The sequence below is a fragment of the Anastrepha ludens genome, chromosome 3 (genome assembly GCF_028408465.1).
Source record: "Anastrepha ludens isolate Willacy chromosome 3, idAnaLude1.1, whole genome shotgun sequence".
NCBI lineage: Eukaryota > Metazoa > Arthropoda > Insecta > Diptera > Tephritidae > Anastrepha > Anastrepha ludens.
In genome coordinates, this window is record NC_071499.1 from 108,515,242 (window position 1) to 108,538,705 (window position 23,464).

General features: G+C 36.8%; 1 protein-coding gene across 1 annotated transcript in view; it reads left to right on the forward strand.

The window, feature by feature from the left end:
* LOC128858743 (rho GTPase-activating protein Graf) overlaps positions 1-22,942 on the forward strand; it is a 74,269-nt gene extending 51,327 nt beyond the window's left edge. Inside the window, exons 3-11 of the mRNA XM_054095233.1 lie at positions 10,599-10,814; positions 10,904-10,975; positions 14,463-14,514; positions 16,028-16,314; positions 16,392-16,722; positions 16,809-16,914; positions 16,982-18,343; positions 22,162-22,241; positions 22,341-22,942. Coding sequence (XP_053951208.1) covers positions 10,599-10,814; positions 10,904-10,975; positions 14,463-14,514; positions 16,028-16,314; positions 16,392-16,722; positions 16,809-16,914; positions 16,982-18,343; positions 22,162-22,241; positions 22,341-22,441 — 2,607 coding nt within the window. The 3' untranslated portion in view covers positions 22,442-22,942. The remainder of the gene's footprint in view (positions 1-10,598; positions 10,815-10,903; positions 10,976-14,462; positions 14,515-16,027; positions 16,315-16,391; positions 16,723-16,808; positions 16,915-16,981; positions 18,344-22,161; positions 22,242-22,340) is intronic.
* The last annotated feature ends 522 nt before the right edge of the window (positions 22,943-23,464 follow it).

A 23,464-nucleotide genomic window follows, 5' to 3' on the forward strand; every position in this document is an offset into this window, starting at 1 on the left:
TAGCTGATTTTCTGCTGCGGTTAAATACACACACACTTCCATGCATACGTGTGTAAACATGTGTGCATTTTGTGGTCGCCACTTGCAATTGCCACTTGGTAAGTCATTGTTGGCAGACGTTTTGTTTTCTTTTTTCCCCATTGAATGGATGTTTAAAGGATTCTCAGCGCATTTGTTTATATGCAGTTTAAGCCTTGTTTATTTGTTCAATGGACTGTGCAAGTGTAGGTGTGTTTTATAGTATTACGGAATGTGTGGCATAGGAATTGAACTTTTTGGCACCCATTCATTGAATAAAACGTCTAATGCCAAGCAAATATTTTCATTTGCATAAGACATGCAAGGAATATTGTGCATAAAATCCTTATAAATAATTGAATGAAAAAATATCTAGTATTTTGCTGAATAAGCATAATAGACTTCTAGTCCACAACTGGTGCAAATGCGAACTAGTTTCAAAGTGTCAAGATTTTCATGCATCGAAAAGTGGCCAAATGTTATTAATCATTTTATGCCATAATAATTTGTTATTGTTTTTATAGCTGCATAAACATTCCCCTTACATGCACGGATAATGCTGCTTGAGTGACAGTCCTTGGACGGATCAGCGTTCCACTGGAGCCGATATACCTTTATGCGTCATGTGCTGTGACATACCGTATTTCAGCGTCTTGCAAAAAATTTCATAAAATTTCTATCCATTAGGTTTGCGAATAAGTTCGTAGCGTCAATAAATTAATCAATTATATATTCGCCGTTGCTGTTTATAGCCTCTTCCCACCTCCAATTTGTTGATGCCGTTCCACTAAAAATCGTCTGGTCTGGTGACAAAGAAGTTGTTGAGCCAGTTTTTAAGGACCTCTTTGTTATCGAAGGTAACGCCCTTCATATGGTTTGACAGGGAGCAGAAAAGATGGTAATCGGTCGGTGCAAAGTCCGGAGAATACAGCGGATGCCAAAGGACCGCCCATTCGAGCTCTTGGAGTGCGGCTTTGAGGACTTGTATAACATGAGGCCTGACATTGTCGTGAAGGAGTATGGTTTGACCAAGTCGATCAGGTCTTTTCAGTCGAATAACCTCATTCACACGGTGTAGCTGGGCGATGTAGTGCTCCTTGTTACCGTGCCATTCTTTTCGAGCATTTCCCAGCCCCACCAGACACATATCATGATCTTCTTTGAATGAATATCCGGCTTGACTCCGGCTTGACTTTTTGCTTAATATTGATGTATACGCACCATTTCTCATCTCCCATGACGATTCGGTACAAAAAGCGCTGTTTATGACTGCGTTTTGCTCGATGGCGGGCGAGATGCTGAGAAGCAACCTGAATGTGATTTTGTTAGATTATTTCGATGAGCTCGTGACAGGGTTCTCTCTTAGAAGGTGTTTTTTGACATAAATTGCATAAAATTAAAAAAGAGGTGTGTCCTTAAAACAAAATGCGTTAAGAAATCATAAAATTGATTTTCAAACTACATGAAATTAAAAGAGACTCAACCGAGTTTAGTCCTTTTTTTTGCTATGAAACTCTGAAATGTTTATGACCACTTCGCATTAATAATAGGACTATGAATAAGTTCGTGCGGTTTTACAACAGATGGCGTAACTTGATTATTATTCCATCGATCCACATTTCCAAACATTCATTGGAGAGCTACTGTCGTAAGGCACAAACGTCAGTATAAGTTTTTTATTTGAAGCGTAAACAACAATATTTTTACCACACTTGAAAATGTCGAATTTCGTGCCAAATAATGTGTTTTTGCGGGGAATTCTTCTTCATTATTTTAATATGAAGAAAAAAGCAGCCGAAAGTCGTCAACGAGTTCCAAGATGATGGAGTTAGCATGTTTACCAATTTTTATAAGCGATTTCGGCATCCCATGATCTTTGGAGCCTCTACATTCAGACGCTTCTCCTTACTGAAAGCTTTAAATCCTTTGCGCGGAATGTTGTTTAGTCACGATTGCATTCCTCAGTGCCGTTTAGGGCCCCTCTGGGCCATTCGATCCCATCTAAGATTGATTTTCAGATGCCTGATGAGCTTTCTGGGCACCTTCGCACTAATATACATAATCTTGATGGCCAAATGATTATTCGAAAGAGCTTTTGTGTATCCCGAGTAATATATCGTTTTAGCGCAACTGAGCGCTCTGGGTCAACTCCTTCCAAGGTTCTGGAATGCAAGGTATAAATTCTTAGAAGGTGTTAGCTACTCCTCTAACCTTTTAAAAAAATAAAGGGCTTGGCAGACTCCCAAGCTATGCTAATGTTTTTACTTGGCTTCTCTTTTCCATGATCTATAAAAGAGACTGTTTCGGAAATCCGTTTTTACTTCACCGCTTGAAACGACGTTATTATTTGTCTTTCCATGTGTGCAGCCAACTGGTACTCGGAGCATTCACCAAGATGGACCAAGCCATGTGAGTCAGTTTGGTCTCTTCTGTGCTTGTTAATACTATTTTTCAGCAGGAAACGATAATTACAGGTACTTTAGGTATACATCCGTTTCGTGGTGTGTTTTTGATTTTCGCTCGGTCGGAGTCACAACCATATTGGGTCTATGTCACCAACGCGACGAGTTTGGCACGTACATTCAGGGCTGCTCGCTTTTAGATGGCATGACAGCAATCGCGACATGCCAGAAACTTCTGTTGAATTTTGCTTCCGCGTTCTTAAGTTCTAGAATACCGCAGCCAACGAAGCTTAGGTCCGTGGTTTTTAGTTTTACAAATGTTAGTAAAATGAGTGATCCAAGGAAGGAACCTGCGATTGTTATCGTTAAGCTCTGACTCTTCGGAAAAGGAGCTGGTCATTTCACATTACCTGTAATGCACTATACTGAAGCAACTTGCATTATATTCCAAGAAGGAAACGATAGCGTGCATGGAAGATGGAAGTTAAACTGAACTGGTGCGTCTACTCATTAGAAGTTCATCAGCTCAAAAGAAGATGTTCTTGCATGGCAGTATTTCACATTCAATGTCAAAAGTGGCTAATTGAAGTACAGCTGTTGCAATGAAAAGCTCACTGAGGTCCAAAAGTCAGCAGACAGTGGTCAGTGTTGCCATCAACTACATACGTTAACGCACCAGAGCAGCAGCAGCAGTGGCAGCAACAGTTGTTGTTGTGTGTCCACTTCACTCCTGTGTAATAACCACTGCTGTCCCGGCAACAACAACAGCAGCGCGTAATAACGATAACAATTATCCCTACGGCAACACGCGCCATTGTCTCATATGTTGCACTGCAATTAACGTGATTTTGTGTCGTCATAGTTTCCACTTCACCCCACACTGCCTGCGGTACTTTCGGCAATTTCGTCCTCAGCAACTCAACAAGGAAAATGAAATTAATTACCGACTTGTGTGTGTATGTATGTATGTCCAGCTATAAAGTTAGAATGGGGGTGCGGTTGCTCGTATAGTGGCGACGGCAACAGTGTTGGCGCCGCCGTCAATGCCAATGCCAAAGGTCAAAAGATCAATTTTTATGCGCGCTGGATAAGTGCTGCGCCTTTTTGAGTGCTTTCTTCCGGCGCTTTGACTTGCTTACGCGCTTCCTATTTGGCATTTGCAGCGTTTATTGATACCTCTGTGTGGGAGAAGAATAAAGGCGAGGCATGGCGGATTCATATCTAAAAAATTTAGCCAACTTTTATGATCCTATGCAACTGCGAATTTCACACTCATCTGATTGGCTGTTGTTAGTTGCCACGTGGCAACCAGCGCCAACAAGCGCCGTTCAATGCATTAAAGTGTTAATCAATAAAAAAATTTATTTCATAATTAAAAACATAACATGTTCATTAGAGCGGATCAATTTTTCTAGGCATTTTCGGATTCTACATGAAATTCTGAGAACAAAAGTCCAAGGATCATAACTCTAAAGTCAAATTCGTTCCCCACAAGCTTTAAAAGAGACTATCGTTAATTATAATAAAGTTAATATGAAGATTTATATTTCCTTAAGTATTATGAATGTTAATTTTTTTAATACAAATTTGTACTTATACATATTTTGGTATGAAGAATTTATTTTTGATATCTACCTTTTATTTAAAGCGCCGCTAAATGGCAAACAAAGAGATGATTGATGGCTACAAAGCGACAACGATTAAATTTTACAAAATTTCAAAAATTTATTTTCAACATTTTTTCTAATCACACCTTTTTTTGCAATTAACAAATTTACAATTATATTGGTTTTACATTCTTTTTACTCAACACGGAAGTCTGTTTTTCTACTTTCTATCTGCAAAGCCATAACTCCCTCCCTATTTTCGAATTGATTAAAAATAGCTTCTTTTAAAATTTCTTACACTCAAAACTGATTTTAAAGCTATGATCTCCTTTTTTTTGGAACTTCAAGTAGCATCCAAAAATGCGTCGTTCCTATGGTGGAACAACAATTGGCCCGCCCTAATGTACATACACTATATTTTTAATGATGAAATAAAATTTTTTCTTAGAACTGTGTGAGGAAGCCGAATATACTAGGAACTTCAACGTCCACCCGTACAAATTGACCCGCCCAATTGCACCTAATGTGAATATGTATATCTGGTATTAAGTGAGAAATTCCGAAGTTTTTTTTGTATCTATTAATAAGTGAGAAATTTCAAATTTTTTTGCATATAATTCTTTTTTATTATTACAAAAAGTTTTTTTAATTGTTTTTCTTGATAAGAAAAAAAATTTATTTGGTTTTATGTACCTTAAATTTAAATTAAAAAAATTTTTGTTTGTAAAACCCAAATATGCTAGGAACGATGTTGAAGAAAGTCGTTGCATACAAATTTACCCGCCCTAATGTACATGTATATCTGCTATTAAGTGGGACACTTTAAATTGTTTTTTTTTTCATATTTTTATTATTTATTTGAAATTTTTTTACTAATTTAAAATTTTTAGTTTTTTAATTTTTTTAATTTAATTTTTTTCAAAATCATCTCATACAAATTAACTAGCTCTAATGTACATATACAGTGCCGCTCAACTGAATAGATTTGATTTCTTTTTTAGACTTAGAACATAATATTATATCTTCATAACGAGCAGTCGGATTTAAACGAACTAAATTTTGTTAAGTAAAACGATCAATTATTTATAAAATACAAAAGTTTTTTTTTTTTGGTTTGGTTTTTATATTTTTTTTTATTATATTTTCAAGAACATAGCTGAAAATCTACATTATTTTTGGCTCAAGGGAATAGGTTTGACCAACAAAATAATTAAAAAAAACCTATTCACAGCAATATTTCATGGCACTTGGTAACTTAAATAATAAAAGACACTATTTCAGCATTATTTAATATTTGGTATGACCACCCTTATTCTTAATTATTTCAAACATTCGAGTTGATAAGGAATCGTAATATTTTTGAATTTCACTCAGTGAAATAGTTGACCAGGCTTTTTTAATCGCTTCAACCAGGGTCGCCGAGTCTTGAAATTGTCTTCCCCCTTGTCTTCCCACTCTCCTGGATAAAAGTCCCCAAATGTTCTCGATAATATTTATGTCTGGGGAGTATGACAGCCACTCGAGCAAGTTGACATTCTGGTCCTTAATCCACTGTTTTGTAACCTGGGCTGTATGGATGGGGGCGTTGGCTTGTTGGTACGTCCATTGAATAGGTCCAACAACTTCGGAAAACTGGGGAAAAGCTTTTTTGGGCACAGTCTTGCAGACATTTGCATTCATCTTTGATGAAACTAACTGAAGCTCGCAAGTTCCATAAAACGATATGGCTCCCCAAACCATTACGCCTCCTGTACAGGAGTGATGACGACTCAAAAAGCATTCCTCTTTTCGAATATCGTGAAAATAATAGTTGTAGCCATCCTGTCTGTCGAGATTGAACTTTTTTTCGTCGGAGAAGACCACAGCCTTCCACTCCTTGTTCCATGTTATGTGATCCCGCACAAATCGAAGTCGCGCTTCCTTCCGAGCATCATTAAGAGGAGGTTTTTTTTATTTTTAACTCTTTAACTCCGAATAACTCGTTTTACCGTTGCCAAACTAGCATTTACACCGCATTCATCCCTGATTTTACTGGCAGAGAGGTGGGAATTCGAAGATTAGTCGCCTCTCTCATGCCGTTGTAGCATATTTTTTTCTCCTTTCATTTTTTTCTCGTAATCGGCTTCATTACGAAGAAAATTGCTTACCACGTTTTGGCTTCGACCAATCTTCTTTGCTATTTAATTATGTTTTAGGCCAGATTCAATATAGCCTTTAATTTGACCTTTTTCAAAATCGGTTAAAGATTTTCCTCGACCCATATTAAAAAAATGGTAGCAATTACTTTAAATTTAAGTATACCAAATAAATTAAATGTTTTCAATCACGCAGTCAATCAAAAAGTGAAGTCAAAGTTGTCAAACCTAATCAGATGAGCCAAAAATAGACCACACATTTAGCGAATTTCACGATGAAAGCAAAATTCTGATTTACCGTTGCATAGAACCCGTTACATTTTTTTGTTATATTATGAGTAAACAAATGAGTGAATCAAAATAAAAAGGAAAGAAGGAAAACATGCCATAGGAACAAAGAGAGAAGAAAAATAGAAGAAATAATTTTCAAACCTATTCAGTTGAGCGGCACTGTATGTCTGATATTAAGTGAGAAATTTCGAAGCTTTTTTTCTTACAATTCGTGTTATTAATTTTTTTATTTTATTATTTATATATTTTCTTTGAAATTTTTTTATTTTTTTAAAATGTATTTTTTTTTAATTTTTGTATTTGTTTAAAATTTTTATTTCTATTTTCATTTTTATTTTTAAATTTTGTTTATTACTTTTTTTAATTTTTATTTTTAAAGTTGTTTTTAGTTCGTTTTTCATTTTTAAATTTTTTTTTCCGTATTTTTATTTATTTGTTTTTTTAATCAGACACTACTAATTCAGTTATACTTTTACACACTAGTGTGTATTTGTGTATTCTTGAGTATGTGCGTCGTCTATTCTTGTCTTTTGTTTAATTTATTTTTATTTTTAAAATTTTTTTTAATTTTTATTTTTAAAGTTCCGTACAAACTGATCCGCCCTAATGCACGTATATTCCTGCTATCACAAAAAACTTCGGAATTTCTCACTTAACTCTTTATTAATTTTTTTATTTATTAAATTTTTTTTAATTTCAATTAAATTATTTTTATTAATTTTTGTGTTAAATTTTTTTATATTTTTACATTTAATATTTCTTTGTTATTAATATTTTCATATATATTTTTTTATTTACATTCAATTTTTTTTTTATTTTTGTAATTTTTTTTATTTCTTTATTTTGCTTTGCATAATTGAAATGATTTTTTTGTTTTTAATTTGCGCTTTTAATGTTTGTTTTAATTTTAAAGTTTTTGTTTTTTATATTTTAAATTTTTTTTTTAATTTTTTAGTTTTTTGTATTATAATTTTTGTTTTGTATTCCTTTATATGTATAATTGTTTTTTTTTGTAATTTTTTTTTTATTTTTGTAGTTATCAGTTTTTTATTTATCTGGTTTTAATCATTCACTACTGGCTCACTTATACTGTTACACGGTAGTGTGTAGTTGTGTGCGTTCTATGCCTCCTCAAATGTAATCTTGAATATGCGCGTCGTCAGTTTCGGTTTAAGGAAAGTGTGGTAGGACCAGCTTTTTAGTTGTTGTTCGTATCCAATATTTAATGTACGTACTAGCAGGCATGTCAAATTATCTTTAAAGGAAGTAAATGCGCGATTTCCAAATGCTCTCGTTTGTACCGAGGAATAGGCGCGAAATTTTTGTTTATTTATTTCTAAAGGGTGCTTTTAATAGATTTGAGATTATAAATTGAAGTAAAGGGTGATCTATTTAGAGTTTCGAAGTGAATTCGACTATAAATAACAAATGAATGAATATTTTAGGTTAGATTTATTGGAGGTATGAACTTTGATCGAATTTAAATATTTTTTAATGTTTTTTTTTTTATTTTTATTGGAAAGCATATTGATGTTTTTGATTTATGATTTCAGTTTGATTGCAAAATTATTCAAAGTAAAAATAAAAGTATGCGCATATTTAAATGAAATTACAATAGTTTTTTATGCAACTTCAATACCTCGCGTTTGGTGTCAAAAATCGATTAGTTCTTCGCCAATGCGTTTGTACAGCTCTCTAAAAAAATTGATACAGGGTCTTCCAATTGCAAGATTTTGAAGGCCAATGTGCATACAATTTTCTATAGAGTGATTCGTTGTCAAGTGATCCACGTACTCGTATTTTTAGGCCTTGTCGGCATTTCTTCTCAATATTGGTACAATAAGAAGTCGACTGAAAAAATTTTGAAATTTTTTTTTAATAATTTTGATATTTATTAATGTTACAAATTTTCGTATAGAGTTTTTAAATTGAAGTATGGTATCTTCAATTCTTTTAATATTTTTAATGTTTCAGCTAAATTATGATTTAATTTTTGGGGAAAATTTTTAATTATTTTCTTTACTGTTTTTGGAAACAGTTTTTTGGTACATATTTGAATATTTGAAAAGCAGTAAAAAATTGCTTCCGTAAGACGAAAACATCGATCCAGTGTAACTTCTTCTAACGGCAACCTCTATTAGCCGTCACCTTCTTTGAGCTAACATTCTTCTCTATATCAAATCTTGTGTATCGGAAGAAGTTACTCTCTTTTGAGTGGAGACCTCGCTTCAACGAACCAAAGGTAGACTGACGGTGACTTCCCGTCCAAGAGAGGTTTCACTGTGCATTGTACTTTAAGATCCGATTGGAAGATATGCAAAAAAGCGACTCCGACGTCCGGTAAAAACCAATTTTTTTTTTGATTTTCCCTTACAAAAATACTTTAAGTTGATGGGTGTACGGCTACCATTTTTTTCGGTGCGGTCTAATATTCAAGTGTGCTACACATTTTCTCCTCTAGACCTACATTAAAAACAGAAGCTTTTGGTATGAATGCTGAGAATTTTCAATTTACTATATTTTGGGTGAGAAAAATCATATTAGATTTCTAAAAAAGGTGAATACTAGGGCGGGTCGATTTAAAAATCGCTCATTGCTCTGTGAAAATCGTATTCTAGGGATCAAAATAAGAAACTTTGCCGAAGGAACCACACCTCTGAAACGAATTCTGATGTCCCCCAATTTGGGTCGAACGAAAAATCCCGCTTTGACCCATTTAGAGTGTTCCAATCGAGTCCAAATGTATGACCGACCCCCACTAACTTTGGACGGCCGATCCACCCATGCCAGTGGCCCACCCCTTGGAACTCCCCTGGGGGGTTCCCCATACAATCATTTCCAAATATCACCATTTTTGGCCTTTACATGAGAAAAGAAACTAAAAAGTTCGACCCAAATTGGTGGACATCAGAATTCGTTTTAGAGGTATGGTTCCTTCGGCAAAGTTTCTTATTTTGATCCCTGGAATATGATTTTCACAGAGCAATGGGCGATTTTTTTGCCTCCCCACAAATCGACCCGGCCTAGTGAATACCCTATAACAAAAAAATATACAGAGTCGAGACGCCTCAATAGAGAAAAAGTTTAAGTATAATGGTAGAGATAATGCGTGGACTCAATCCGCATTGTCTGCCTATCTACCGAGCCGTTTTCAACCAAGTGCAACATCCCAGTGTTAAATCGCATCATCTGCTTTACTCGGCGGATCTTGCGCCGTGCGACTTTTATCTGTTTCCAAAGGTGAAATCTGTATTTATTACAGCAAGATCATCTGATGATTACATCCACAGCTCGGGGGAATCAATGCTACCTTTACTATTGCGCTCCATACGTCTCGGTTCAATGCATGGCTTCTTCGTGGCTTGCAGGTGTATTAGAGTTCATTAAAACTGCAGAAGCGAAAGCGACTCGAAGGAATTGACAGCAGAATCTTTCCAGATCCATGTAAGATTCATGCATGGTATTAGGTGTGAAATCAAGCTAAGCTATTATTTATCGTCAGTTTCGTTATTTAGCAGCCACATTTTAGTACCCTCGGTGAGTTCTAATAATACATTGCTTGGATCTCGTCCAACTAAATCGATGGATTTATCTGCTAATTTATTTTATATTTTAATTTCTAGGCAACTTTTTAATATTTTCACACATTTGGCAAAATTTTCCAATTAAAATTTGCGCAGATAATATCTTTGCTAGGCTGTCAAGGATCATTTCAATTCTATCTCTCTCTTACATCAAAAATTTAATTGAAGAAGAAAGTAATATTTCCTTTCTTGTTATGGCGGTAGTTGCTGGGGGCGGGAGGTAAGTCCACGCTGGCGATATCCTTTCATGCAAAATCCAAAATTTTGATAAAAGTGCACACAGAAAATATAAAAGTTAATTAACTGCATTGGCGAGGAGGCGATTCCGCGAATAATGCATTTCTTTTGTTTTGGCCTTTATAATTATTTTCTTTGCATTCTTGCAAAGTTCAACCAAACTTACGCGAAACTTACGCTATAATTATACAATTTTAGCACCTGCAGAATTGAAGAAAACATATTCAACAATTAATTGCATTTCTTCTTCGAAAAATTGTCACAATTTCATTGGAATTCGCATTCATTGTTTACATTTTGTTTTTCTTGTTTTTGTTTTTACAGGCGGATGCCAGTCTGGGTATGCACGAACGTGAATATGTACAGGAGTCCTTGAGTTACGTGCTACGCATACAGGAAGTGCAGGAGCGCATCAAATTTGAATTTGTGGAAATCCTGCTTGGCTTCATCTCCGGCTGGTTGGTGTTCTATCATACGGCGCACGAACAGGCCGAGGATAATCGTGATTATCTGCAAGATTTACGGCACAAGGTGCAAAAGGTGAGAGAAAATCTTCAAATAATTCAAATCGCTTCTTATTTGAAAAAAGAAAAATATATACAAATATTTAATCAATTTTCCTTTCACAGACACGCGAGAATTTTGAAGGCACTCGAGAAAAAGTCACCGAATTGAAGACAAAATATATGGAAAAGAGAACGGTGAGGACTGATATGCTAATTATTGTTATTATAAAAGTTAAATCCATGACGGAGAAAATTATAAGCTTTTTATTCAAGCTCAGTCCACTAATTGCTAGAAATCGCACAAAAAAACCTGCCACTACTTCGTAGCTTCCAACGTTTCTTGTCTAAATAAGGGATCATGCATTTATTCCTTATCAAATCAGAGTTTCTTTATTGACTAGTTTAATTAACTTTAACCCTTTCAATACGGATTTTTTTAAGGGGGAAAAATATTTAACCATGAAAAGTTATTACTAGTGATATAAATAGTATATCCTCTTGTATAAATAAAGAAATTATTCCTAGGAATTGAGAAAATGTCCTGGGAAAACATTGTCCCGCCCGTAATGAACACTCAGTTGATCTATAATTGTCGTTTTTGCACTTACTGACCTAGCACGTGCTACGATTTAACTACGACTGCAAAACATGTGTAGAGAAAAATACAAAGTATAACGGGTCATACGGAGCATAATTGCTGGTATATCTCGTAAAAAACTGATGGGAAGAAAATACACAGCGATGCAAAGAAATATTTGGCATTTAGTAAAACGAAAACACTCATTGGGACATATGTGTCCCGTCAGTATTGAAAGGGTTAAAAGAAAAAAGGTTGCAGAAAAAAAGTTTGTTTTTGAGTCCTTGTTTGTGAGCTTTCTTAAGAAAATTTAACACAAGAAATTTTCTTGAGCGTTTCTAGGCTTAATGGCTTAATGGCATGGAGAAAATGCACAACACTTCTGCGCAAAAAAAAAAATTGTCAAAATTCAAAGCGAAATTAAACCCACTTTAAACTTGCACTTTGTTATACTAAAATTGTTTGGACTATAAAACTGCATACCCATAATTTTTCTGACTAAGTTAGGTTAGGTTAAATGGTTGTCTGAAGAGAGTGCTCACTTGGGCGAAAAAAATTAATTTTGTCCTTGCAGAGGAAAAAAGAATGGATGAAGGACAAAAGAGTGAGGAAATTCTGTTTATGAAATCTGAAATATTTATGAAAATTTCTAAGCTAAAAAAAAAAATTGTCAAAACTTCTCTATGTATTTGTGGAAATTTTTTTCTAAACTGATACATAGGTACACACTTGGAAACAGGTTTCAGAGAGTTCAAAGTATGGGGCTTATACGTATCAGTGGCTCTCTAAGAACCACACCCCCTGATGCTCTGAATACTCATTTCTTCTTATCTCCCCTAAACATGGTTGATAAACAGAATGCAGGTAACACTGCTGCTCGGTTTGCCGTAACGAATCAATGGAAGTACCTGTCTGGTTAGGCAACAATGTGACTACCTTCAGAGAAATCTATATTTACTCCGATAACCAAGCGGCGATTAAATCTCTTGGAGGCGTTGTCACTAATTCCGTCATTGCTCGAAAATGCCGGGCGCCTCTTAACGAGATGGCGGAATATTTTTGCATTCATTTCAATGGGGTATAGTGATATACCAGAAAATTGTAAGACAGACACATTAGCGAGAAAGGACATTACCAGTCGGGGCGTCAGGCGCTCAAAGGGCCTACTTAATCCGTCAAGGAAAAACGTTTCTATGTTAGTTGCTTAGATCACAGGCCACTGTCTCCTAGGTCGACATGCATTCGACTATTGCAGAAGCTGCAAGAATGACGAGTAGGAAGACATCTTCTTTATCACTGTTCTGCGTGGCATGCCACTAGATTTAGATACTTTAGCTCATCGTGAAATAAACTTTAGTTCATACCTACCCCAAAGGGCAGCTGTTTTCTTTTAACAAGCATTGCCATGGCAGAAATGCATTATAGGAGGTTTGCTTTTGTCTGTACGAGCATTACCACCCTTTTGAGGCGACCACTACTAGAAACAACTGTTTTTTTATAATTTAATGTTACACGGGTTTCGACACCGGATCGTGGGAATAGTCACAAGAAATTAGGTAGTTATAATTGTTGTTGCAATAGCTTAAAATATATCCCATATATTTTTAATGAAGGCTGCTGAAATTCCGGGTCGTGTCAAAAACACAGACCTAAATGTCTTGGAAATGATAGTATGGCGGGTTAAAATAGCCTTTAGTTACGTTTCCTCCTTTAGCCTGAGTACCAATAATTGGTTTCGTTCAGAATGCTTTTGGTGTCAGCTAAATTGGATACCTGCTGCAGTTGACTTGCTGAATGTGATTACCTGGCTTTTTCCAAAATTCCTAGCAAAATTTTTGTTTTCAGTTGCTAGTCTGGTAGTTTCCCGTGCCAACTTTAGTTCTTTCGCGACTCTTGGTTGCTGAACAGTCTAAGAGAACGCCATTAGCATTTTTGAGTGTTGAGAGAGCTCGTGAAAATCGCGCATCAGAAACTTCCTACCGTGCAGTTGTTATAAAACCACTAAGAGCCTTGCCCATGCAGAGCTTCATAAAGTGTTGTCAGAGATGTAACCGAAGGGTGGGATCAGAAAATGGACTCCTTCGTCGCGGTCGGGTGGTATTACTTCACGCAACCGGCGTATAACTTCGAAATTATATTATTGCTAGCATGGCCTTCGGGCATAAACTACGTTATTGCAATCGAAGAAAACAGTGCGGAAGACCTTCTCATTTTGGATGAATTCATCTTGCCGTTTTCGGTCTTGGCTCTTCTAGCTACTTTCTTCGAAATGTTTGAGCTGTGGGTTCGACTTGATACTCCTTTTTGAGCAAATCTGAATTGTAATTGATGCCAGTCTGCCAAATTTGTAGTCAGTTGCTTATGGTCGAACATTGTATACAGTGCGGTCGAGTGGTGGTGACTGAACTAAAGTTATGACATTTATGGGGGGCGCGACTTTCTAAATGTATTGAATTTGCTCGTTTTGTCCAGCGGCCCGCATTCCTCGTCTTACGCATCTCAAACAGGTGCATTTCGGTGCTGAACCATCTCCAAGGAGATGTTCGTTAAAGTGAGCCATGCGGTAGCAAACGAACAAAAACTGTTGAGAAGATGGGGTTCGGGTTACATTAGAAGACTTCTCGTTCTTATAGCAGGTGCAGTGATATTAGTGCAGCATCGTAGCATCATCAACTTGTTGGTACTGAAAACTGCACGAAAGCATCATATTGCCCTTCTAACTCACCATAGAAATGCTGTTCTGAGGGCACTAATGGAGCTCGATACAAGTATATTCTTATATCTTTACCCAAGAGACAGTTCGGATATACCTGCAAGAAGATGATTAGCTGGGTTAGGAGTTATCTTGCTAGAATAACAATAAAGTTTAAATTTTGAGTTCTTTTCTACTGGAATCCTGCAGAGAATATTTTTAATACTTAGCTCTTGTTTTTCATAAATGTAGATAAAAATCCAAAATGTTTCGAACCGGGAGAATATCTTAAATCTTATTTAGTTAAATTTTAGTTGAAATTATTTCATCGCTTCTCCTTTGTTTTGCACAAAAATTATTATTATACAACAACTAGAATTTACATATACTAATTTTCCATTTTTTTATTACAGAAACCAGAGGAGAAATTCACAAAGCGTGGCTATTTGTTTTTGATGGAAAAAAGTGAGTTTCAATGTTCGATGTTCAATATGCAATGTTCACCTTTCCCTCACCCATCCTACTTACTCCATTACATATTTATTTCTTGTAGGTCGGTGTTGCATGAATAATCTTATTTTTAGCAATACTATACTAGATTAGTTTTATCGAATCAAGCATAAAAAGAGTTCAGGAATTAAAGAGGTTGTAATTGTAGAGTTCAGGAATTCTTTAATTTTTTCCAATTTAAACTTAAAAGAAACGTATTGTCGAAACAGTAAGAGAGCCCTCGCTCGTTTTGGTGAATAATTTTACCAGCTCATTTGCAGAAGCTAATCGCTTGTTGCCAGGTCTAGACACAGTCTAGATACATCAGATGTGATAAACTGCATCGCTAAAGATGTATGCCTGAGCACACCTTGTTTTTCGCTAATCCTGATCATTTCTGATCGATCGTCCATTTCAATCTGTTGTTGACAGTAGAGGTCCAATTTGAATGCTTAGCTCAACGTGTGCAGCACTTTGTGGATGAGCCCACACACAGCAAACACCTTCTTGGCCAAAAATAAGGCTTGGCGACCGTTTGATCCCCTTCAGTGCGATTTGATTACGATTCTTTTCGGCTGTTGCTCTCGTATGGGACCCTTTTTCATGCCCAGTTACTAACCGTCTCGCTTTAGTAAGGAATCGCAAACTTCAATTCGTTTCAAATGGTTATTTCACGTCAAATCGGGTGCTACCCATATTAGCTTTTCATTGAGGCCAATCTTATGTAATTGATTCTAAATGGTATTCTGACTAAACTTCCGTTAATCTTGCGTATCTTCTTCTTCTTCTTAATTGACGCGATAACTGCTTACGCGATTTTGGCCGAGTTTAACAAAGCGCACCAGTCGTTTATTTCTTGTGATAACCGCCGTCAGTTGAACAGACCAAGTGAAGCCAAGTCCTTCTCCATCTGATCTTCCCAATACAGAGGAGACCTTCCTCTTCCTCTGCTGCCACCAGTGGGTACCGCATCGAGTACTTTCAGAGCCGTAACGTTTATTTCCATTCAGACGACATGAATCAACCAACGAAGCCGCTAGATCTTTTTTCGTTGCGCTATATTTATGTCGCCGCAAAGCTGTTACAGCTCATTGTTCCATCGCCAGCGATATTCCCCGTTGCCAACGTGCAAAGGTCTAAAAATCTTACGCAGAATCTTTCTCTCGAACACTTCAAGTGACGCCTCAACGAATGTTGTCATCGTCTAAGCTTATGCACCATACGTTAGGACGGGCATGATGAGATCCTTGTAGAGTGTTAGTTAATCTTGAGTCTGTACCCGCTAATTCACTTCTTTCAAGTGTCTATACTGTATCCGTTTTTATATTAAAATTATTTCTCTCACATTTATTTCACATTTATACAAATTTATTTTCACTTTCATATTTTATATATTTTATTATACTATATTTTCTTCGTTTTTGTCGATGTGTGTGACCCCCCTGATTAATACTTAAAATAGGCTCCCTTTTGAAAATATCTCTTCTAGAGCCATTCAAGGCAACATGGACAAAATACTATTGCACTTACAAGAAGCAAAAGAAGGAGTTCACTATGTTGCAATTCAATCAGATGAATCACAGCTCAACGCGTCCTGAGGGGCGTGAAGAGGAGAAACTGACGCTATACTCTTGTCATCCACGCAATTCCGAATTCGAGAAACGTTTCTGCTTCGATTTGACATTCAAAGAGAAACCAGGCATTGTGTATACATTTCAAGCGCTCAGCGAGGACGATCGGCAGACGTGGGTAAAAGCAATGGATGGCACCGAATCGGTGAGTGCTCGAAATATTATTTAATAGTTTTATGAAAAATTCTTATCTAATTGAACTTCTCTTTCGCATACTTGCAGACCTACTTTGCTCCCGGCAAAGTGAAGGCTGGCGAGGAATATCAGTTGGATGACATGGGCTTCGCTTTCGTGCGCAGATGCATCGATGTCCTGGAGAAGCGCGGTCTTGAGGATGAGGGTATCTACCGTAAGAGCGGTGTTGGCACGAAAATTTCCAAACTCCTGTCACTGGGTATGGATCACAAGAAGGCAGAGAGTGTTTTTAACGATGAACAATATCGGGATCTCATGGAGAGCAATACCATAGCGAGCGCATTGAAAACGTATTTGCGCAATCTAAATGAACCCCTGATGACATATCGCTATCACAGCGGCTTCATCGAGGCGGCAAGTAAGTGCAGTCTGGTTTTTTTAATAGTTTGGGAGTCTGGTTTTTTATAAGTAAATTTTATTGCCACTCTCTCTATTTTCATGCAGAACAAGAAAGTTTGAATCAGCGTGTACACGAGGTGCATAAATTGGTACACAAGCTGCCACAGTCGAACTTCGAGATGCTCGATCTTGTCATTCGACATTTGACAGAGTAAGTCAGCCGTGCCTTCGTGTAGTCTTATTTTTTATGTGTACTCTAATGCCCCTTTTCTTTGCAGAGTGTCACGCAAATTTGAAAAGAATAAAATGTCGGTCTTCAATTTGGGCGTGGTGTTCGGCCCGACACTGTTGCGCCCCCAGGAGGAGACGGTAGCTGCCATATTGGACATCAAGTTCAACAACATTGTTATAAATATTTTAATTGAAAACTACGATCGCATCTTCAAGAGCGACCCGAGCGCGCCAATGTTAAGCGCACCCAATCCCACTAGTCCGCCGACGCGCGTGCCACGTGCTAGTCAAGCTGGTAAATCACCATCAGCGGGCGGTGGTGTGGGCAACGGCGGACGCACGTCAATGTATTCACCCCAACAGCAAGTCTATCGACTTGTGACTAAGTCCAACTTCACAGATCCACCGATGTCGTCGAGCTTGCAAAACATTCCAAATGGTCTAATCTATTCGCATGGCAGTGGTGTCGGCGGCGGCGGTGGTGGTGGTGTTGGTGGCGGCGGGGGTGGTGGCAATCCAGCAAACCGCACAAACGGCGGCCTTGTAAGCGGCCACACCACCAATGGCGGTGGCGGCAGCGGCTCCAAAAGTCTTGGCATGAGCGTCAATATGGGCAGCGTAAAAAATTTACATTCCATGTCACAGAGTGACATCAGCGTGCGTAGTCTACGTGGTGGTAGTGGCGGCGGTGGTAGTGGTGGTGGCACTGGCGCCGTAAACAGCAGCGCTGCTGATGCCGTATATGGCATACTTGGTGGCGGCACAAACGGCTCCGGTCTAACAGCACATCATGCCACGCCCGCGAATGCAACACAACTGCGTCAAGATTACCTAATGGCCACAGCCACACCAGCGTCTACGGGTATTGGCGGAAGCGGTGGTATTTATTCCACCGCCTCAGCGGGCAGCACTACCCGACTGAATATGAACAATGTCTCCCCACCAACGATATCAATGCGCACCGAAGCGTTGTATGGCTCGACGGCACTGGCGGGAGGCGGCAGTGGTGGCGGTGGCGGTCAATCGCAGCTTACCCGCAGTCACTTGTACGCGCAGGCGAAACACTATTCACCTGTGGCAGCAGCGGCATCCACCTCTAGTTCCAATGAGAGTGTCTGTGATTCTTTATCGTCGGCGAATGGCATCGGCTGTGGAGGCGGTGGTGGTGGTGTCAGCAATAGTGGTAACCGTTTGTTAGGCGGTGGTAATTCACTGGACTATGTGCCACATTCCTCGCAAGCCTCTTCACTGTCGACGCTATTGGGCTCCACCTGCGACGATGTGGTGACGGCAACTGCAGCACCCTCTATGATTGGCGGTGGCGGCAGTTCGCCGAAGGATGGCGAGTATGTGCCGGCTAAGGTGCATCGCAACAAGGAGATACAACGCGAACTAAATGCGGGCACAGCGTAAGTGAATTGAAACTTTTTGTGTTAAAAAAAAAAAATTATTATTGAGCGGACTGCATTCCGCCTTTGAAACTACTTTCTTCGGATTACTTAGTGATCTTTTTTTAATTACTGAACCAATTATTTAATTTTTTTTAACTTGACTTGTTATCTACCGTCGTCTGAATTGATTTGAATAGATACTGATTGGGTTACTGGAGTTGTGTAAGTCACCGTCATGCAATCAATTAAATATTTTAAAGTTTAAGAAATTTGCAGCGAAAAGGCAACATTACTAAGGCATCTATTTGTCATTTAAAGCTCTCCGGCTCACTTGAGAGACTGCCTATGATTTTTAGTGTCCTTTTTGGATAGAGGTGGCTAATGCTACTTAGAACTATCGATTATTTAAAGTATTTTATTTTTGGTTTTAACTAAGGAATGCATTTTTCTCCATTATTTGCCACAATCTTAACCTGCCTTCAGGTGTGTTGAACCAAGCCTCTAAACCTCAGAAGAGGGCTTGCAGAACAAGTTAGATTGAAATACTTTAAAATCTCGTTTGAAGCGGTAGAAACCTAAACTGGTAAGGAATTTAAGAAATTATTTTGCCCGACCGAAATTGAGCCATAGTAATCTTGGTTCAAACAATTCCATATTGATCGGCTTTGTGCATCATTTTTGTTCCGAAAGCAACATCAAATTGACAATACGCACCGGCAGGATTGCTCAGCAGACTCTTTGATCGTTGCCGCATTCAAACAAAATCCCATTCCAAAGACTATCAAATGTGACCACTGAGGAAACCGCGAGCAGACAATGTAAATGCGGTAAATGAAGTCGACATGGATTTAAGGGGGGAAAGGTGATAGATTTCTTTGATCCCTTGTCAACATTTTTTGGAATGCTTCTGGGGTCAATTGTTGTTAGGGTTAAACTTTCAAATCCCCACTTAGATTTGTAAGTGGTTCGCTGTTGTTGTTGTAGCAGCATAAACATTCCCCATACAAATACGGGGAATGCTGCTGAAGTGACAGTCCTTGGCCGAATATAAATCCGTGTTGTTCCGGTTACGTTCTACGACGCGTGTTTTTTTATTTTTTTATTATTATTACTTTTTTTATTATTTGTTTTTTATTTATTTATTCTTTCTTATTATTTTTTTTATTATTTACTAGCTGACCCAGCGAACTTTGTTCCGCCCTAGAGGCAATAAAAAAGCAGATTTTTGATTTTATTAAGTTAATTCTTTTATTAATCAAGTATTTCAATGTAGCTTTAATAGATTGTATTCTTCAGTTAAGCACGTGCAAGAACAAACCACTCAGATGGTTTTCCGACCCGTGAACATGCTACATATAATTGACCCTGTGAGAAACATTGATTTTCTAGATTCAGACCACAAACTTTCAAGGATTGGCCTTGTGATTTGTTAATGGTCATGGCGATTGCAAGACGGATCGGTAATTGAAGTCTTTTAAACTCTAACGGAAGATCGGTTGGGATCATCGGGATCCTCAGAATGAGAACTTCTTCACCTTCGAATTTTCCTTTGATTATCGTCGCGTAAATCACACTGTTCATCAATTTATTTACCACCAAACGCGTACCGTTGCAAAGTTTTGGTGGGTTTATGCTTCAAAGCATGATTACTACGGAGCCAACATTTAGGCATAAATTGTGCGGTGGCAAGCCAGGCACATACAAGGAATAAAAATTCAATTGGATAGTTGGTGGCTTCATCTTCATTTGTTACACAGTCAATGGATTTGAATGAATGCATTGTTCCAATGATATCATTTTGAATTATGTAGTCATCTACATCTGTATTCTGAGCCGCTAAAATTGCTCGCTCACTCAACCATTCATTATTTTTGTAGTTATTAATGATGTTTGGGAATACTTTATTGATAAGTTCGTCTTTCGATGAGACAAAGTTACAGAAATTCTGAGGAAAAGAAATCAATCCGCTCGATTCGTCGACAGGTACTCGACCATTATCAATAGTCAGTAAATGCTCAGAGAAATCTTCAGTAGATGTATCATTAAGTAATGCAACTCTCATGTTTGTTGTCAGCTGAAGTTTCTTCACATAGCGCCATCGATTCGATGATTTGAGGCAAGCGTTTATTTCGTCAGCAGCCGTTGATCTTGGAATTACTGGCAGTGTTTGACGGAAGTCGCCCGACAGTAAAATCATTGCGCCTCCAAAAAATATCGAGTCATTGCGTATATCTTTCAATGTTCGGTTAAGTGCATCTAATGCACGTTTATGCGCCATTGTGCATTCGTCCCAGATGATGATTTTCGATGCTGATAAAACTTTGGCTATTGCTAAGTTTTTTGAAATATTACATGTTTGTTCTTCAATTTTTTGAAGATTTAATGGCAATTTTAATGCTGAATGAGCCGTACGGCATCCGTCGAACAATGTGGCTGCTATTCCAGAAGAAACAACTGCAATCGCAATGTTGGATTTCGCACGAACAGTGGCTAAAATTACTGGCATGCGGAATGTCTTACCACTTCCACCAGGGGCATCAAGGAAATATAAACCATCGTTTCCATCATCAATTGCCTGCATTAATGTATCATAAACTTCTTTTTGTTGGCGATTCAACAGTTGTGCATTCGTTTGAACTACTAAATCTACTTGTTGATCTCTGTTATTCGCTCGACGTTTTCGCATTGCCAACCGAGCCGTTTCACGGGCTGCCACGCTTTGCTCTTGTGATTGAGAAGTACGAAGTCGAGCCATACTAACGCGGCACTCTTCACGGGCAATTCTTTGTGCTTCTTCAGTCGTTTCATTCGCAATGTTTCGTATCCTTCTTGCATTACGGCTTTGTCGGGAAAGATTCGATCGTCTTGATCGCGGCATTGATAATGATGATTCAAAGAGAATACAAATTACTGTGATTATAGGTATAGTTCTGACAAAATTTATATTATCAAATTTTCTACTTAACCATAGACAAAATTACGTTTAGCTGTCATTTGCGTTTTGTTATTCCATATCAGATGCGCTTTTGTTTATAGTGACTTCACGGAAACGCGTTCGAGTGGGATAAAAAGTATCCTATGTCCGTCTCCTGGTTCTAAGCTACCTCTCCACCAATTTTCAGCCAAATCGGTTCAGCCGTTTTCGAGTTTTTTATTATTAATAATATTTTTTTTTTGATTATTTTTATGTATTGTTTTTCTTTATTTATTTATTGTTTTTTTTTTATTGTTTATTCTTTTTTATAATTATTTTTTTTAGTATTTATTTTTTTTATTGTTTATTTTAGTTTTTGTTTTTATTATTATTCCTTTTTTTATTTTTTTTTTTTTTATTATTTTTTTATTATTGTTTATTATTTTTTATTATGTATATTTTTATTATTTTTTTTTATTATTATTTTTTTTTTTATTATATTACATTTATTTTTTATTTTTTAATCTTTTTTATTATTATTAAAATTTGTTTGGATTATTTTTATGTATTATTTGGTTTTCTTTATTTTTTTTTTTTTTTATTATTATTCACTATTATTTTTATGTATATTTTTATTATTTGTTTTTTATTATTTTTTTTATTATATATTTTTTTTATTATTTAATCTTTTTTATTATTTTTTTTTCTGTCATATGCTCATATTTATGCCCGACAGTTTGGCATCCGTTTTTACATGGCTTAAGAGTATCTTTGTCTAGCCGCGGTTCAAATACACGACCTCCGGTACCTGCTTTAGTTGCTCAACCTAACCTGACTTAAATTTGTTTTCTTGAATTGACTCTCAAAAACGTCATCTTACGAAATACATATTTTTAATATGCTTTTTTCTTATTTCTTACAGCCGTGTGCGCACACTGTACGCTTGTATGGGCGAAAGCGAGGGTGAGCTGTCGTTTGAGCCAAACCAGATCATCACCAATGGTAAATATAGCATGAAAATATCTTCTTCAATCAAAATGAGTAACGAATATCCTTCTCTCTCTCGCTCTCTCTCTCTCTCTCTCTCTCACTAACTTGCAGTACGCTATTCGCATGAGCCAGGCTGGCTGCAGGGCACGCTTAACGGTAAAACCGGACTTATACCACAGAACTATGTTGAACACTTGAAACCATACCACTAGAAGTAGCAACTAGATATGGAAGTCGTTAGATACGTATATGTATATGAATGTTCAATAATAATTATATATATGTGTAGACCTTTAAAGATTTGTATGTGTATGTGAACCAATGGAAAGTGTCGAGAAGATTGCATGCAAATGCAACTGAAAGCGGCAAGCATTTGAAAATTGGTGTGATGTTAGCAAAAGTGCATAAAGTACTTTTAGTTAATTAGTTAAGTAGTAGCATTTACGAAGAGCGAAGAAGAGAAATGGGGAGTGAAAATCGGTAAAAACAGAAAACAGAGACATTAGCAAGAAATAGAAATCAGAAACAATTAAAATTTACTAAATGCAAATACCGAAATAAAAGCATCTGTAGCCACTGATAAAAGTTATAAATATTTCAGATTATAAATATTTGAACTGTGCAAAGGTCCATAGCGCTCGAACTATATGTAACTTCGTATAAAATTAGAAACAAAACAAAAAAAAAAAATCGAAAGTAGCGCGAATTCAAAAGTAGCGAACATTTTCAAGCGCACACACCCAAACAATACCTAAAACCAGCCCATATTAACAGATTTACAACAACAAAAACCACACCCATTCACAGATAAACACACGCATATGCACGCATACATGTTATGTGCGTACATATGTATATGTATGTGTATATATACATACAACCACATTTAGCCAGCATATAATACATACATACACACATATTTAACATATGTTATACATATATACGATATACAATATATAGTACATATAAATGAATATTTTTTTCTATTTTTTAATACATGAACATGCTTAAAAACAATAAGAACAACAACAACTACATTTGTATGCAAATATGTAACTCTTAAAATGAAAATGAAAATTAATAAGCGTTTTAAGCGTAAATTTAAAAAAATCGCATACAAAATAAAAACAAAAACAAAAGTAAATGATAACATGATAACAAAAAATGTGCATAAGAAAAGTATGTAAAATAAAGTAGTAGTAATATTTACTCACCTGTGAGTATGTTTGTATGTA